Here is a 17,566-nt window from a genome sequence, read left to right on the forward strand (position 1 = left end):
ATACAAATAAAATACCGGTGTTTTTATTTTAAAAATTATATAATACAAATATTTTAGAGGTAAAAAAAATTATAATAAAAACCTTTGATTTAATAAAATAAAATATATTAATCTAATTTTTTTTACAATATACAATAATTCATAAACTAATTAAAATTAAACAGATCATTTTTATAAATATTTATAAAATGGTAGTATTATTGTTCGATAGTCGTTTCTTGAGCAGTATTATTAGATTTTGGAATGTTATCAATATATTCAGTGGTTTCTTCTACACTTCCATCTAAAATAGAATCGAATTATTTCGTTTTAAAAACATAAAAATAATTAAAAAATACTTATTTTACTAGAAGATTAAACAACGTTAGAAGCTTACAGAAAATTAGTGATAGTTTTCAAACATAGAAGACGGGTAGGAGATCAACGACGCATACTAGCCGAACGTTGAAGAAATGAAATTGATTCTTTTGGATCTAGGGTATAGAAGAAAAGTTAAAAAGTAAGTATAAGAAAGAAATATTGATTTTTGCATCCAGAAGTGTGCTATCATTCATTCAGAGTTTTAATATTGTGAGTTTCGAATATACACTCACTTCTGAATACAATCGTTTACAAATAGAGTGTTTGAGAAATATTTTTTGTTATAGTTTCCCTAACACCTAGTATATTAGAATAGAAAAGTTAATAAATAGAAGAGTTGTGCTAATTTCATATATATAAGTAACTAAAACATTCATTTACAAAGCAAATTTTAAGCAATGTTAGGTTAGAGCTCCAAAAACTCTCGACTACTATTCTATTCTATGCTTTGCCTCGATTGAATTAAACAACTTGAAGGTAACTTTCAAGTAAAATCCTATTAAATTACTAAAAGTACTTTTTCGGTGAAATGTAAAGATTATAAAGTATAGTATAGAAAAATTTGGAGGTGTAAGAGGACAGGGGTCCATTTACAAAACTATTTTTGATAACTATCACGTACCCGCTCTGAATCCATGCTGGATTGCGTATAATGATTTACATTGTTATTTTTAATATTCAAATGCTTTTAAATGAATGTTTTATCTTATGGATTGGAAAAATTATGAGGTCAAATTATCACACATTATCAGTTGAAGTTTAAATCTAACTTATCAAAATTATTTCTCTTACCAACTTGTCGAAAATCATCTTGTACCCGATAAAAATCATGCAATTCATGCGCTGAACATAATGGAGTATCAACTTGAATTGTTTGATTAAAATTGGAGTAATCGACTTCATATCCTTGCCGATCTTTGTTATAATGTACCATGCACTCAAATCTAGAAATAAAAAAAAATCTCCAAATTAACTACTGCCATTTTTCGTGGAAATTGAATATTACCTGTGTCCCCATAAAATTTCTGATGTTACGTAACTACTTCGAGCTTGTGTTGTTTGTCCAGTTGATTCTATAGTACCTTCTAAAATTACAACAATTTCAAAACGTTCTTGTAGTAAATCTGCAGCACTTAAATTGTATAACGGTGATGTTTCGTCAATTATATGTACAATTGTCATTGGCCAAATAAAGAATAAATCAGCGTTGCACCCGTCAGCGTTTAATGAAAGTTCTGTTTGGTACTGATTTAATAATTCGCCTTCTTTGGTTGATCTAGATCGTATTAATTGAGCTCGAACGCTTGCGCCTAAAAATGTATGCTTTTAACATCTTAAACTTTGATATTTAGATCGAAAACTTACCTATTATGTGAGATTTTCGCATATCTCCAACCCGGAACATAAAGCACAATTGACCATCTCGTTGACAAATAACTGCGTTACGTGAAAATAGCAAGGTTTGTGTTCTATGCTTCGGTCGAGTCATTTTTGCAAAGACAATACCCACCATGAAAGCTTGAATCATTACACCAGCAATACTTTGAATACACATAACGAATACCGCTTCGGGGCATTCTTCTGTTGTACTTCGAGATCCGTACCTATGAAAAAATTAATTGATAAGAAAATTTTTAACAAGTTATGTTTTACAAAGTGAAACGTATTCAGTTAACCCATTAGTCCAAAAGATAAGGAATCCTACTCGTAAGTATATTTTTATTGGAGCAAAAAGAAATGCAGAGGTAAACGCGAATAAAAGATCATTTGCGCCGAAAATATCTCTCAGTTTAGGAAGCAGTGACATGCTTAAAATAAATGTATATACAACTTTCTTTTTATACCCTGTATATATGTGATATACATCAAGATATATGAAGTCCTAAGTTAGTAACACTTAAAAATATTAATGCTAAGAACAAAATTTTGGTATTGGTGTTCATAAAATCACCTAATTAGTCCATTTCGGTTGTCCGTCTGTCTGTGATCACGATAACTCAAAAACGAAGAGACGGGTAAGAATCAAGCTGAAATTTGTATAGCTTGTTCAGGACGTAAAAAGTTCGTAAGAGTGCAACATAGGTCAATTTGGCCTTGGGTCCGTAGGACCCATCTTGTAAACCTGATAAAAAAATAAACAACTTTTGTTGCGTAAACGCCACTGTTTACCCGTGTCAGTCAATTGTTTTTTTTCCACTTTTTTTGTTGTTATTTTAATAAGAAAATAAATGAAAGATAATTGCCCGGAGTCTAACCCTCCGAAAATTGCAATAAGCGATATTTGTTTCAATATTTTGCAAGAAAAAAACAGGAGTGGAATTTTCTGGGCATAAATATCGAACCTTAGGGAATAAAGAGCATAATTTTTAAAACTAGTAAAATGATTTCTCTACTCTTTTCATTCTACAAAAATAGATAATGTAAAACTAAAATTTCCTCTTCGTTCTTTACTTACCCTATAGTATGTTGAGTTTCAATGCTAAACAAGAAACACGATGTAAATGAATAAATTTGTGTGATGCATGGTGTCCAATTACTGTTCTCTTGATTATCTGGTAAATGATGTTCTTCCAAATCACCGTGTGTGAACGCAATTAACCACCATAACATTGCAAAACCAAGCCATGAACCAACGAAACTTAAGGCAAATACAAATAATGTCCAACGCCACTGTGTATCGACTAGTGTTGTGAATATATCTTGTAAGAAGCGTAATCTACGTCGTGATATCCGAGATTGTAATATGTTACAATCACCATTTTTGAATATTGCTCTTTTTCGTATTTTTCGATTCGCTGCACCATATCGAAAACTACGTCTGAAACAAAATCAACAAGAACTGTTAGTTTTATTATGTTCCTGTGATTATCGGTTCTAATTATAAAGCAATCTGCCACTATTTTAAGGTAATAAGGAAGTTAGCTAAAGTGAAAGAAGTAAAATTTAAGATTTTGTGCACTAAAAAAGTCATCGGTAACAAAGTTCTAATAAAGGTAAAATTTAAGGCAGGCCAAAAAAAAGATACGGTTACAAAGTTAAAAAGTTAAAAAACTGTATGGTTTAAGAATAACAAATCTGTAAGTAAAAATGTAAATCTATCGGATCTACAACTGTCTTAAGGTGACTTCTACCGCTTTTTAATCGAATTGATCTGGAAACCCTGCTGAGAAAAGACTTCTGATCCAACAACGCATAGTAAAATAGAAAATTAAGAAATAGAAAAGCGGGAAAGTTCAACATTTATTACATAATATATTTTTTCAGTCTTTAAATGAATTTAAATTTTGTGTTTTTTTCGAGTTTATAAAAATACTTTTGATCAACAGAATAAACAAATTTTTCTTGATTTTTTCGATTTAATTAATATCGAAAATTGCTTATACTTCAGTGATATTATAAAAACATCAAACAAAATCTATCCCCGAATTTTGTAGAGTAATTGAGACCCCAAAAAGGCAAAAATTCAATCTTTTTGCGGCCGGGTGATTAGTTTCCGATATAAAAGCTGAAATCGCATCGTGATAACGATTTTAGATTATGATTTCAAGAGATATTTTAAAAATCATTCACATAATCGTCAAATGAAAACTAGCTTATGTATTTTTTGGATTAAATTTACCTTATAAACTGACTTTCATAAGTTCTGGAACAAAAAAATCATTTGTTATTTTCCCTATTTTTTCAAAATTTCACCTAATTTGATAAAACTTTGTACAACCCCCCTGCTCCCCGTTAAAGAACAAAAAAAATTTGTAAGTAGGGGAAAGTGGTAGATAATGATCCCTTAGGGTAAAATTATTCCTCGCTGTTTTAACTGAATCATTAAAGCTGTCTATTATATTTACCCATAGATGGCTTTCACGTGATCAAATTAATCGTTGAACTAAGACTTATGGCGATGTATAAGCTATTTCGTGTTTCGTAGCAAAAATATTAATTTTATTTCTTATGATCTATGGTAAAAGACACATTTCAAGGTAATATTTATTTTTTTGTGTTAGTTTTCGCCGGCTGGTTGTTTTACTCTTGGCTTTTGTTGGCTTTTAATAATAATTTTTTACTTAACACATTTTAATAGGCGTATAATAAATTTTAAGGTCAGTTTATATGGGTAAAATGATCCCCTTTATAAACGTTAAAATGATCCCTATTTTGTGTGTAAATTATAATAGGTAGAATGGTCCCCCATCATGCGGCGTGTCTTGAATGTGTTGATTTAGATGATTTTACCAGTGATTTTTGTTTTAATACTAATCGTTGATGCAATGCAGTGGGATCATTTTACTCACCTATTCTTACAAGGTCAGTAAAACGATCCTTTTTGAGAAATATAAAATGGTTCTAAAAATTTGAACAAACCAAAACAAATTGACATGCCAATATTGAAACACTTGAGTAAATAAACCAAAAATATTTCGACGTTATAGATATCTTGAATAGATTTTCTATAAATTACATATTTTCTTAGGGGAATCATTATAGAACTCCTTCCCTAAATACTAAATAAATAATAGGCCTAAGGCATCATAGGCTAATGAATAATTTAATTCAATAACTAGAATAAAAAATCTGTGGTAGTCCAAGGAAACGCATTAGGTAGATATTGCAAGAAAATCAATAAAAAACGCGTACCATTCCTGTTTTTAAAGATTTTTTTGTATACGAGAAGACTATAGCTACTCTGACGACTAAAAACACAAAATTTTATAAAAAAATTGCAAATTTTTGTTTTCCAAACGGTCTAGTTTTAAAAATCTTCAAATTTATTGAGTATTAGCTGTCAAATTTTTCCCAAGCTTAATATTAAAGGGAGAAAATTTTATGTATCATAAAATTGAAGAAACTTTATAGTAGGAAATCAAATTTTTTCAACACTCCACCTTTTAGGTACATTTTTGACCGGATAATAAACTCCTGGCGTGGTAGCCCCTTCGGAAATCGGTGATCCCGGTATAGTCACAATACGTGGTAAATCACGTTTCGATACCCAATTCACCAACGGCTCTTTCGATGGCGATTCGTCAGACATCATTAAAAAATCACACGCACACACTCAACACATAAAAACTTTTTTTTTTCACAAAATCACAAAACGTCTCATCATCTCATTGTTCTATAAAAAAAATCTTACTGATAACAACAAAAAAAAGTGTTTTGCTTTTGCAAAAACAAACAAAGTATGATTGGCACGTTTTATTTAAGTCCGACAAATATATACCAACAACGGTGTAAATATACCAAATATACGATAATTAACACTAAATAGTGATGATTGTTTATGCTTACAAAATATTACACGGCAATGAAAAAAAAAGTGTTTTGAACAATGAGATCTATTTTTGTTTAAATTATTTTTTATTACATTTTAAAATTTTTGAAGATGAATTAAATACTTTGTGTTATTAAACTTCCAAAACATTAAAAAAAACGATAACTGATAACCTTTTTAGTTTTTAAAAAAAGAATTCCATTTCATTAATTTTATTTTTTTCTGACAAAATAACTAATTGTTTATAATTTATTTATTTGTAATTTATATAGCTCGTAAAAAAGCTTTTGAACATGTGACGATGTGTGATTTGCTTTGAAAGATGATAGTCTTGAATTACTTAGCCATTGCATTGCATTGCAGTATTAAGTGATAAGTTTAATTTCATGTAGTAAGTTGATATTTTTTTATTATTTAATAATTTTAAGGTTGTATGGTCATTATATATAAATCTGAAATAAATGAGCTTCAGAGCTTTTTTCTAAGTAATTGTGGCTTCATCCCAAAATAAGATGTGCAATGTGCATTTTTTGTGACACAGAGGTACCTTTGAGTTTAGAAGTGTGATTTTGAATATGCTGTAAAACAAAAACCCCTCTTAAAAAATTGTAGAAAAATAACTCCATATTAAAAAATTATAGAAAAATAAGTCAGGATTACCAATTATTACCAGGCTCTGTTCTTTCATCGCTTCAATTGTTGGTGATTGATTATTCTTGTAGAGTTTTTTTTCTCCCGAAACTCTTCTTTTAAGATAAACTTGCAAAAGCCGCAATTAGTTAGATCCGAATAGTTTAAAAATTACTTAATTTACATTATTTAGCTAAAAATACATTTAACAATTTTACAATTCAATTTATGTAATTTTCTTGTACACTTTTTTATGTATTTTAAGACGGTAAATAGAATTTGGAAAAATTGATAGGTTTTTGTTTTAAGTGTTTTCAAAATCGCACACTTAACTGCTCCACTCTGTAAAAATAGAACGGTGCAGAAAAGTGCTCTTTGCTTTTTATTTGGAGTACTTCGGTGGAAGTACGAATAAGAAAATTATTTGTTAGATAATTCTTTGACCGTCCATAGAAAAAAACCATTATTTAGTTAATATACCTCCATATATAATACATGAATTGAAAAAAGAAGTTATAGGTAGAACTTTTCTTTTCGATAGATGTATTTTTAAACTCTTTATGGATATGAGTATATAATGTTTTAGTTTATAAAAATATTTAATGTTTGTGCCGATAATGGCCATACAACCTTAATATAATTTGAATAGCCGTTTATAGCGAGTTTGAATTGAGATAAATTATGGGGGATTGTTGTAGGTATTACTTTTAATTTATTTATTAATATTTAAATTAGATGAAAAATGTTTACACCTGTGATAATAATTAGTTGTAATGGATATCAATTAATCATTAGTGTTAATTTCTGGTACAGTAAAACTGCTTTAAAACAGAGCTTTTGCTAAGGTTGTCTCCTCAAAGTTCCGCGAAGTCGGTAGACTAACCAGAAAGTCGGGAGATAGTGAAATTAATCTAATTATATCACTGAATGATAATACTGTTCGATATTTTTGATGTTTTGTGAACGTTCTCAGTTGTCAGAACTGTCGAATTTATCTGAATATATGAAGCAAATAGAAAAAAAAATATCTTATTTTACCGAGCTCTGGAGAATTTATGTAGATATCGGAAATGGGGAGAGACTGCACGATTTCAGGAGTCTTCCGCTCAAATTTGGAGGGATGGCAACTTCAGTTTTTGCCGATGTTCTTGTAGTGAAAAAACCCGCGCTTTGAATTCTAGTAAACGTTTTTGTTTATAATTAAAAAAATTCTTTCTGCTGGCGAAACTAAAATTAGAGATACACGCGATTGGAAAAACAGTTTCTTGAGAGCCTAATAGCCGAAGTTCAGCAATAAATAAATAGTATTAATATTTTTTTGGATAATAATTCAAGCTAGTTTAAAAAATTCAAATTTGTTTCTGTAAAGAATTCCCCCCACTTTGTCGTTCTAAGGTCTGAGATAGAAAGGGCCGCCCACGATTAATAAACCAAATTGTTCAAAATAAATCTCTTCATATTAGTTAAAATTATTTCGATCTAGTCACTCCAACAATAAAAACATAACACGATATTTGAGATAAAAATTTGTGTATTAATCGAACACAATACAAATTTTTTTACAAAACTATTAAAATATGAAAAATTAACATAAAAATTAAAAAAATTTACTTTCGAAACTACGAAATTATTGTAATTTCATAAACAAATTGTTTCGTGGATTTTACAAAAATTTGGTATGTTTGAGAATTATTTTTTCGATTTTTGTGTAAATTTCGTTATGTATTTTTGGTTTGTAATTATTGCATTTTTAATTTTTTTTAATGAGTTAGATTTGTTCACCTACTCTTTGACAAAATTTTTTTGTATTGTGTTGTATGATTAAATTAGCGATGACGATGATTGCATTGCAATCGAGTATCGATATTTAGAAAAATGTAAGTTTGTTGAATCTGCATATTTTAAATTACATTATTCAAATTTTTTAATGGGTAATTATTTTTATTTTCAATTTCTTGACATTAATTTATTATTTAAATAAATATAAATATGCCTCAAGTTGAAATCAATAAAACTTATTTGATTAGAAGCAAATTCATTATTTTATTTTCACATTAAGTTCAAGAAAGCAAAAATGTTAATTGCATGAATTTTTTTGATATTTAATTACCTCCTCCAGGTACTTGATAAATTAGTTGATTTGTAACCTAAAGCAGGAGTACGATTTTTATATTTGCTAAGCTAAAATGGAAAGCAAAAGAGTAATTTATTTGCTATATACAGCCAAAGATACAGCATATCTTTATTGACTAGAAATTTGCTAAAAATGTATATGAAAGAAATTTGAAAAAATTCACAATAATTTCGTGTTTAATTAATAAAAAATACTTCTTCACATTCCGCGAGTTTTATTAAAAAACAATCGCTCTTGCATAAGATATTCAATGGAAATTTTTTTTTGCAAATATAAGTTTTCTTTTTTCCCCTGTTAATTTCATTACAGATGCACTTGATAAATTTTGATAAGAATTGAAGAGCTGACCTAATAATTTCAATATTAATCAAACACTTAATCAAAATTTGCATAAATATTAATAAAAATAAGTGTTCCTAATGCAGTTTAATAGTTTAATACCTAAAAAGACACATGTCAACAATTTTATACAGTACAACCTATTTAATTTCTTGTGCATTTCAATTTAAAAATATTTTCAAAATTGATTTTTTCCGCACCTAAAATGTAAAGCAAACTTCTTTTGAAAATAGAAATATTGTAAATAAGAATAGTTATGTAATAGAAACAGTAAACAACTTTATTTAATATTTATAGCTTGTTCAAGTAAATAATGTGATTATTATTAGTTTACTTTTGAGAAAATATCAATTTTTAATATATGTTATTGAAGGCCATACTGTATCAGGTGCTATGAATATATTATTTACACCTTACAAAAATATTCAAAAACTTTTTAATCAAAATGAGATTCATTTCAATAACAAAAATTATTTAATTAAACTGTAATTTAGCCCGACAAATACATATGACATTCGCATTAACTGTCGGAATTGCTTCAATTTTTGATCGCTTTGAATTTTTTTTAAAGTCTGTTCAACATTCATATCATTTCAAAGCTGAAAGTTAATGAATTTACAATTTTTGTGTACTTAATATGAGTCTAAGTCCCTCTTACATGATATTTTTAAGGGTGTTATGTACAAATTTTAAACATTCTTTGACTGGTACTTGAAACTATGACTTTTTATAGAAGTATCTTAAATATTCTCTGGTGGAAATAATAACTTATAAAGAAAAGCGATTTTCTAGATAAGAATGGTTAAAGTTACAATTGAATTTCAAGTAATGCGATTATACCCTTTACTCTATCGGTTTGAGGATATGTTATAGGTATTCATATTCTACCTGTTCTGGGTACTTTTATTTTTCGAAAAATAAAAGTATACTATTAATTCTATTAATTTTTACAATTTTCATTTTACACACAAAGGTACAGTAGAATAAAGCAGTGGAAATTATAAAATTTTCTTTCTCTATTTTAATGGGAGGGTATTTTTGCTTGCCCTGGGCTTATAGAAGTTTTTCTTATTTCACTGTACCTGGGTGTAAAAATGAAAATTGGGAAAAGTAAAAGTACCCTGAGCAGGTAGAATATGAATTCAATTCAATTTATTCATTATTTTTTTAAACAATACAAATATTGTACCGAATATGTCATAAAATCGATAGAGAGAAAATGAATACCTTTAACATATCCAAATTTCAAATCGATAGAGTAAAGGGTATAATCGCAGTGCTTGAAATTCAATTGTAACTTGAACCATTTGTTTCTGGAAAACCGCTTTTCTTTATACATTTTTTTCCACCAATGAATATTTAAAAGGATTCTTTAAAAAAATTTGTGTGTAACAGCCTTAATAGCTTTTGTTATCTCAACACATTAGACCACTTAAAAAATGATAGTGAGACTGTACACTTCAGTGAAAAACGTACATTACGTATTTTTATTTGAACAAATAGAAAGAAGCGAAAAAGTGCGTTTTCTATTGAAGTATACAGTGTCACCTTCATATGTTAAGTGGTATAATGTGTTAAGATAGCACAAGCTATTTAAACTATCATGTATGAGGGACTCTCTTATATAAAGCACACAAAAATTAGTGCAAGTAATGATGTAAAATTTGGACTCCAAAAAAATTACGTTACGACCGCGAGAGTTCCTTTAAACTCATATCGAAACATTTCCTCGTTGTTTGAGAGCCATAAAAATTTGCTTCCAAACAGAAAAAAGGAAGAATAGTAGGACAGAATTTACAAGTAGTAATAATAATAATGAAAAACTTAGTCTTGAAAATAATTTCGAGTCAAAAGGACCTCCATACTTTTTACTGTCAGTTAAAAAATAAAATGTATTGACAAAACAAAACGATGTATTATTCTTTTAAATTAGTTAGCACAAGTAGTTAAATTATGTATGCAATAATGATTCACGATAAAAGCATAAAAATTGCTGTAATAAATGACTTTTTTTATTTACATTTTTTTGGACACAAGGTCAACAATTGGATTTTACGTTATCTTTAAGTTATGACAATTTACTTATCTGTAATTGTGCACGTAAAAAAATTTTATTACAAAATAAGATGTCTGAATGTGACGTTTATATTTGTAATATGATAACTTATTTGGAAAAAAACCCCATCATTAATATAGTTTATGGGGAAGAAAATTAAAATATGGAATTTATGGACGTTTGGAATTTCCATTGATGCACATTGCACAGTAGTATAAAATACAATTGCGACAATAAGGCTGAACGTAGTTTCACGCTGATTACACTAATAGTATATTGTTTTGATTTTACAACAATACTGTCAAAAATTAAAGAAGAATATTCAAGTACTGATACGATATCTGGCGAAGAAAAGAAACGATCGTGCTTTTACAATATAATCACGTTATGGTAGAATGAACGCAATCAAAGGATTAACCAAAAAACACACAGACCCGGGCTAATTCGACCCCAATAACGCGCGCCTTCACAGGGATAACTAAATAATGGAAAAGTATCTAATTTGTTATTTAAAAAGTAGAACAGCATATAAAATATATTACAGGTATATTTTTTTAGAATTCTTTTAAAGTATTGTGGTCTAAGAGACAGTATAAGGTCGATCTTCACCCATCTGATAACTTGATATTTTATATTTTTTCATATTTTTTATGAAATTTTATTGATTTTTAAAAACTCTCACCATAATTTTTCTATCGAAAATTCATGGTTATTTTTAATTTAATTAATTTTAATCATTTTTTTAAGACAAGCTTGTACTATCATTTTCGTAATTAAATTATCTTTCTTCTGATACTAATTTCGAATTGCTAACAGATCGGTGTAGTTACCTATATTGACTTCATATGGTTCATATGGTATGAACAGATCTACACCGATCTGTTAACAAATCGAAATTGGTACCAGAAGAAAGATAATTTAATTACGAAAATGATGGTACAAGCTTGCCTGAAAAAAACCGTTCATGGAATAAAATGATTAAAATTAATTAAATTAAAAATAGCCATGATCACTTTTCGATAGAAAAACTATTAAAGAAATTATTTAAAAAATGCTGAAATTTTGTTTAAAAACCAAACATGAATAAGTTAGCTTTACTAGTCAAGGTTGTAGATTCCCTCCAGGAATCTTGTTCGTCCGTCCCACTTTAACAAATACATAGATAAGCAGTTATAATTTCTAAGGTACTTACATCATAATTTGTATTCCCTTTTTTTTAAATATTATTCTACTTTCAAATTTTATCAAATATTACTAAACAGAAAAACATAAAATTCAATGAAATATTTCCAAAATTACATGAAATTGATAAAATAAATCATTTTTTTGAGATAACGCCAGGTATAACACGTATAATCTTTATATAAGATATGATTTAAGATAATATGTAGGAAATTATTAATATTTGTTGTTTCAGTTGTTTTTTATGAAAAAGTTTTTTCTCAATTTATTCATAAAACAGAAAAATTGGGTTCTTAGTGAATTTATTAACGCAGTTACAAATTTTGGTAAATCAAGTGATAACTCTAGTTTTTAGGAAATTACAATCTGTGGAAAATAAATATTGTGTCTTTTTTTTAAACATTGCGTTTGTCTTACATAAATGTTCTAGTGAATTTAGTGTACCGGAAATAAAAGAAATTTTTTTAAACTAAAATAAGTGAAGAATAAAAAAAAAATTATTCACAGTTATATATTTTTTTTATAAATAACATAAATATTAAAATTAATTGTGAAAAAAACTTGAAAAAATCAAGTTTGGGTATGAACCTATTTAAAAATTTGTTTACAATACTTAAGTGTAGGCAATCAATTCATTCATTTCTCCCCAAAAGTATGAAGTTAATATAGCTCAAACTTTTTTTATAATAAAAATTTGGACTTCGTACCACACTCATTCAAGTGCTATTTGATATCATTTCCTCCACGAAACCTTTAACTTGTGTAAAACAGAATAATTCATAAATTAATCCAATAATGGGTAGTAATATTGTCTTTTGCAAATATAAACCAGAAAAATTAATTTCCTTAAAAATTATAAGACATTTTCTTCTTATTTTTTTTCACAAATGTAAAAAATGTTACCTACTTGGATTAGTATGGTTCTACCGTCCCGAATTATCATGAAATAAATTTTTATTGTATAATTTTAAGCAGAATGTGGATTAATTTCCTCAAAAATTAAGAACACATTCTTTTCTCACAAATGTACAAATGTTACTTGGATTAGTATGGTTCTACCGTCCCGAATTTTTACGAAATAAATTTTTATTGTCTAAGTTTAAGCAGAAGAGGAATTAATTTCCTTAAAAATTAAAAACACATTTTTTTTCTCACAAATGTAAAAATGTTACTTGAATCATTACGATTCTATCGTCCCGAATTATAACGAAATAATCTTTTATTGTATAATTTTTAGGAGAAAGTGTTTATTTGTTAAGTGGAGATTTCCGGTTTACTTTCGTCGTAACTATTTGTATTCACTGCTGAAAAAATTTATTTGTGATTGATATTGTTGGTTTCCGATTAAAACTCACTTTATAAGATCATTTAAAAGAAAATATATCACAGCGATATCGCTTAAAATTCTACGCGATTTTAGGGGATTTCTCAGAAACTATTAATCCAATAAAAATTGAGTTTTAACGAAATTGGAAAAACCTTTTTATTCGAACTTTTTTTTGTTTCTGATTTCAATAAAACTTAGTTTATTAGGTGATTGAAACTCAAAAAATTCAAATATCACCTTTATTGGACTATGGGGAGAATTGTTTCAGAGATATCGTCTAAAATTTCTCCGAAAATCGCACTTTCCGCAGGGTTTGAAGCAATATGACAGTAACCTGGCATCTGATCGTTTAATGGTGATAACAATATTTTTGATTGTTAAAATAAACTTATAAAGTGAGTTTTAACGTAATTCGAAAAAAAATTTTTTTTCCCGTTTTTTTTGGAATTTTTTTAATTACGTGATTTTATTTCTTGCGATAGATAAGTAAGTTTTTATTATCTGATGGCCCTTAGAATATAAAATTGTATGATCTTTGATAGATAGATTCAATTACTAAATTGCTATTTAAATTATTTGATTGAATTACTATGGTAATTACCTTGTTAAAGAATCTTGTCCTGATTGTATTCCTCCCGATATACTACCAGGCTGATTTAATCCACTTCCATAAGTTGAAACACGAGCTAAACTTGGTACTCGTGGAACAATTTGTATCGGTAAACTAATTCCTAAATAAAATTAAATATTTCTATATCATATTTTAATTTTAAATTAAATGAATTTTAATTTTAAAAACGTATTTTAGAGAGACTCGTTGATTTAAAAAAATTTATGATCACTTAAAATTTGAGCTTAATTTTCAGCCAAAAATTCACTTAATTTTTATAAGAATTTATGTGGAAAGAAATTCATGAATCATAGTTTTCACAATAGAATGTAACCTTTTGCCATGGAATAGATTCTAGAATAATGCCAAGTTAACACGCAACCCTATGACTTGAAGCGCTTAAAACCACTTTAATAACAACCACGCCAAACTTTTATTCTTTTTAAATAGCCGCATTTTTATTCAGAAAACAAATTATTATAAAATAATGCTTCCTTTCGAAATTTTTATGCTTAGATCTGTCGTTTACTCAATTAATTGGCGTTATGGTCGTTATTACAAAAAGTTGTATTTTGCTATTTCCACATTTTTGTTCAATTCTTTGGAAAACGTTTTTTAAATCTAAAAATAATAAATTTTTTAAAAAATTATTGGGTTATCTTTAGTATCATACAAAAGTTAACCATTTTTGATAATTATTTTTTAAAGATTAATTCTTGAAAAGCTAGAAGGAAACCACTGCCTTCGACAAAAATTTTGTTTAGTGATGAGGCACATTTCTGGCTTAATGGATAACGCAACAAACAAAATTATCGTTTTTGGTCTGAATCGCAATCTGAAGAGATTCAATAGTGTTAATATTACATTCAGGCAAAACAACATTTTTTTGTGGGATGAGTGGTAAGTTGGCTGCCAAGATCGTGTGGCATCACACCCGTAGAATTTTTCTTTTGGATGTAAAATCCAAAGTCTATAAGCCAAATATATCTCCCGTAAATTCGAGAAATATAACTAGAAATGTTCGGATGCGGATCGAAAATTGGAACTGCAGAATGATTCTTTTGTATGATAATAAAAAAAACTCAATAAATTAATTATTTTAAATTTTTGTTTTAGTTTTGAAAAAAGTACCTCCAAAGAAATCACCTTTAATGATTCGGATTTAAAATTCAAAGGTGGCATTTTTAATTCTGTCTATAGCTTTAGGGTATAAAAAATTCTAATAAAAGTTGGTTTTTTGAAAATATGAAAACTATTTTTAAATATGAAGATAATTATTGCCTACAATTCTGTAGGCAATAATTAATTAATTAGTTTGTTGGGAAATTCATTAAAACATAAAATTTTCATTCAGAACCCCTGTTGAGTAAAAAAAATTAGCAATACCATAAAAATTGTCTAACAATAGAATACACTATCTTACAAAGTTAATCACTCGAAATAAATCAAAATAATTGTTTATCGGCAAGGTCATTCCATAAAAGATCATTTATATAAGAAATCAATAAAACATTTTAAGATGTCTCTACCTGTTAATAATTAAAAAAAAAAAAAAAAACACAGAAACAGTGATTACCTCTATTTGCAATTAATGTTGACGATAAACGATCATATGTATTATTCTTTTGCATTTTATTACTACTTATCGTAATCGGTTTAAATAATTTTGAATCATCTTCAGTATTTGTATCTTCACTATCTTCATCACCGCTACCGATCCGACATATAACTGGCTTACGATCGATGGTACTAGCCGTCGATGATGAATCTTTTGATTTACTCGACCGCATCATTACCAAAATAAATAATCACACGATACACAAATCTTTTAAATCACTTTCATCTTTTCAACACACCACAGTCAAATAATTCAATAACAGGTTTTATATTTACATTACTAAGATAAGAGATCATTTTTTCTGCTGTTTTTGAGTACAGTTGTACCTACCCTATACACCTGTGTACAAAAATTTGGGTCAAATATGAATTACGTATTTATAGGTAGAAAAAAAAAATTCAAATTGAAGATGTTTTCATACGTCATTTGTTTTAGATAAAGATGACAAATAGTATTTGTTTTGTTTTAGTCAACACGGAACCGAATAAGTAAAAAAGTTTTTAGTGTTTTTAAAAAGTCACAAAATAATTTTAACTGTTGTTTTTTTTTAGTGATATTTTTTAAAGGTTTGTTGAAAACACTAAATGAAAATTTATAAACAAACAATTGAAAATCGTCATTATAGTTTTAAAGATGTCACAGAGATGATTGTGATACACAGAATTGTTTATGAATGGAAGAATTATTATGGTTATATTGTGCAGCTAACTCCAGTTTAAATAAACTTTGTATTTTATTAATTGTTATTTTTTCAGTGTTTGTTCTCAGTTTGTTATAATAAAAATATTAATTATTGTATTAAAAACATGTGGTTTAAATTATAATATCTATACTATGTATGGTAATTTTTTTCGAATGTTATTTATGCTAAATGTATCTCGTAATAATTTGCTAACATGCCTTTTGTTACGTGCATTTTTATTTTATACATGGTACGTGAGATAGAAAGTATTCGCCTATAGTGTGTCAATCACATATTGTAGAAAAAATATCTTACAGAATCAAAGAAAAATACTTATTTGAAATACATTGATTGCTTTTATAGATAATAAGCTTGAAAAACCATTTAATGAAGGGTACATTTATTTCAACGAAGCTTGATGAGAAGCTCCTGACCAATACCCGATTCCTTCGGAAAAAATTTAATAATGGTGGAGGTGCAAGGAAGTTAAAGAATATATTGTAATTGTAATATACATTTAAGTTATCTGCACTTCCACCATTATTTAAAATATTGCCAAAAAGCAGTATCTAAATACCAACCAATGGCTAACAACCCATGTCTCTGCAATGGTGCAGTGGTAAAGATGATCAGTCCTGGATAACTCAAACGTATGAATTAAAATAATATACTAATATAGTTTAGTACGGTATAGTTTCAAGAATATCTTGTATAGTGTTAACAATCTGTTAAAGCGACAGGAGTAATAACAAAAATTAATTATTAAAGAAACAACGAAACGACAAGAGGAAATCGTAGTTACTGTATTTTGTATTTGCTCTAGCTATAGACTACAGGATGGTTAACCAATAATATGCTGTTGGCAGCGGATTATCTCCTAAGCAAACTTGGTACGTGCGTAGAGGTGCGAAGATACTTTGAAGCGCCCGCGTGGAGATTTAAAAAAAAGAAAAAAATTATTAACATTAAAAATTAATTGTTTAAGTAATTATTCACCTACTTAGACAATATAAAAAATTATTTGATTCTATAGAGATGTTGAGCTTCCGAAGCGTGCTCCGAATTCTTGATTATTCCTACATCACCTGATTTAATAATAGAAGTTGGTAAGATACAACTGTAATTTTCCGCGTTCGTCTCGTCGATAACGAGTGTTGGACGCTGCAAAATTTCGATAACGAGGGTGTGATGCGAGGATTTTCTCACAAAAAACCTCCTTTCGATCAAATAAGGGCAACTTTGATGAGGTGTTTTCAGAATTTATGCAGGAGCCTTACCTTTAATATATAATGCTGATACTTTCTAAATACAATTTAACTACATATACTCTTCTGTTAAGGTTGTCCACCCTGTTTCTAT

General features: G+C 28.0%; 1 protein-coding gene across 3 annotated transcripts; it reads right to left on the bottom strand.

Moving 5' to 3' along the window:
• Positions 1 to 169: 169 nt before the first annotated feature.
• LOC123294628 (ATP-sensitive inward rectifier potassium channel 11-like) lies at positions 170 to 15,982 on the bottom strand. Of its 3 annotated transcripts, XM_044875723.1 has the most exons (8): positions 15,484 to 15,982; positions 13,899 to 14,028; positions 2,816 to 3,178; positions 1,726 to 1,964; positions 1,367 to 1,670; positions 1,153 to 1,304; positions 377 to 473; positions 195 to 283 (listed from the first exon to the last, which is right to left on the bottom strand). In XM_044875723.1, exons 1-7 carry the CDS (start codon positions 15,698 to 15,700, stop codon positions 421 to 423), a joined length of 1,458 nt encoding a protein of 485 aa, XP_044731658.1. In that variant the 5' UTR covers positions 15,701 to 15,982; the 3' UTR covers positions 195 to 283; positions 377 to 420. The 3 variants fall into 3 exon arrangements, with proteins under 3 accessions (XP_044731657.1, XP_044731659.1, XP_044731658.1); XM_044875722.1 differs by lacking the exon at positions 377 to 473 and having other exon boundaries at positions 170 to 283; XM_044875724.1 differs by lacking the exons at positions 377 to 473; positions 13,899 to 14,028; positions 15,484 to 15,982 and adding an exon at positions 5,241 to 5,609 and having other exon boundaries at positions 170 to 283.
• Positions 15,983 to 17,566: the final 1,584 nt, after the last annotated feature.

Source organism: Chrysoperla carnea, chromosome 3, assembly GCF_905475395.1.
Source record: "Chrysoperla carnea chromosome 3, inChrCarn1.1, whole genome shotgun sequence".
In the NCBI taxonomy this organism is placed as follows: Eukaryota; Metazoa; Arthropoda; class Insecta; order Neuroptera; family Chrysopidae; genus Chrysoperla; species Chrysoperla carnea.

Excerpts from the sequence above, each read along its gene's own strand:
- LOC123294628 (XM_044875722.1), bottom strand. The coding sequence starts at position 15,700 with ATGATGCGGTCGAGTAAATCAAAAGATTCATCATCGACGGCTAGTACC. Across the intron at positions 1,965-2,815 it reads GAAACTCAACATACTATAGG|GTACGGATCTCGAAGTACAA; the intron begins GTAAGTAAAGAA and ends ATTTTTTCATAG. Across the intron at positions 1,671-1,725 it reads GCGAAAATCTCACATAATAG|GCGCAAGCGTTCGAGCTCAA; the intron begins GTAAGTTTTCGA and ends ATACATTTTTAG.